We start from the raw sequence: 1,378 nt of genomic DNA on the forward strand, positions 1-1,378 counted from the left end.
CGCCCCCTACCCGTGGCTCCTCCCATCTTCCCATGGGTGCTGGCCCCATCCCATGAGTGCTGGCCCCACCATGTGGTTCCTGGCCTCCATCCCATGGGTGCTGACCCCATCCTATGGGTGCTGGCCTCATCCCATGGGTGCTGGCCCCATCACGTGGTTCTTGCCTCCATCCCATGGGTGCTTGCTCTGTCCCATGGGTACGAGCCCTCTCCCATGGGTGCTGGCCCTATCTCTTGGGTGCTGCCCCCATTCTGTCATTGCTGGTCCTGACTAATGGGTGCCGGCCTTGTGCTGACCCTAATCCATGGGTGATGGCCCCATCCTGCACTTGCTGGCCCAATCCCGTGGGTGCTGGCCCTGTCCCATGGGTGCTGGCCCTGTCCCATGGGTGCTGGCCCCACCCCATGGGTGCTGGCCCTAATCCATGGGTGCTGACCCTAATCCATGGGTGATGGCCCCATCCTGCACTTGCTGGCCCAATCCCGTGGGTGCTGGCCCCGTCCCATGGGTGCTGGCCCCATCCCATGGTTGCTGGCCCCACCAAAGCCATTGGGGCTCTTACCAAGGCACCGGCCGCCGAGTGCTTGGAGTCCTTGAAGAAGGTGAGGATCCCCCCCTCCAGCACCGTCCAGGAGGAGCTCCAGTTCTTCCTGGGGAGCAGAGAGGGGGGGGTCACACAGGGGGACAGCACAGCCCCTGTCCCCTCCTTCCCCCCCCCGGGGCTCCCTCCTCCAGTGGCGGGGGACACCAGGACGCGCTTACCGGAGCCGCTTCCCTCTGTCCACCGTCTTGGTTCGGTTGAGCACTCCGGCTTTTTCGAGGTTTTTAAACTGGAAAGCAAAATCTTTGGCCCATCCCCATCCCTGTCCCTCTCTCTATCCCACCCCTGTCCCCATATTTGTCCTTATCCCGGTCCCTGTCCCCATCCCATTCCCTGTCCCTGATCATATCCAACCCCTGTCCCCATCCCAGTCCCTGTCCCTGTCCCCATCTCCATCCCCGTCCTCATCCTCATCCCCATCCCTGTGCCCATACTTGTCCTTGTCCCCACTAGCCGGCACCTGGGATGGAGGGACGGATGGAGGGAGCGGGTGATGCCCGAGGTGCCCGTGCCGGATGGGGGCTGTGCTCCGCACCCACCGCATCCCAGAGCCCTCTGCTTTTGTGGCCCCGTGAGGATGCTCATCCCCTGCCCGACACCCCTGTCCCCATCTTTGTCCTTATCCCGGTCCCCATCCCTGTCCGTATCCCATCCCTGTCCCCATCTCCGTCTCTGTCCCTTTCCATAGCCCTGTCCCTGTCCTCATCCCTGTCCCCGTCCATATCCACTGCCTGTCCCCACCCCAGTCCCTGTCCCTGTCCCCATCTCCATCCCCAG

The 1,378-nt window shown here is 63.6% G+C and overlaps 1 protein-coding gene across 1 annotated transcript in view; it reads right to left on the minus strand.

The window, feature by feature from the left end:
* LOC104285391 (rho GTPase-activating protein 27-like) overlaps positions 1 to 1,378 on the minus strand; it is an 8,885-nt gene that overhangs the window by 5,253 nt on the left and 2,254 nt on the right. The window contains exons 3-4 of the mRNA XM_009883846.1: positions 763 to 830; positions 563 to 650 (exon numbers count right to left, since the gene is read on the minus strand). Of these exons, the coding sequence (XP_009882148.1) occupies positions 563 to 650; positions 763 to 830 (156 nt within the window). The remainder of the gene's footprint in view (positions 1 to 562; positions 651 to 762; positions 831 to 1,378) is intronic.

Source organism: Charadrius vociferus, unplaced genomic scaffold, assembly GCF_000708025.1.
Source record: "Charadrius vociferus isolate BGI_N301 unplaced genomic scaffold, ASM70802v2 scaffold484, whole genome shotgun sequence".
NCBI lineage: Eukaryota > Metazoa > Chordata > Aves > Charadriiformes > Charadriidae > Charadrius > Charadrius vociferus.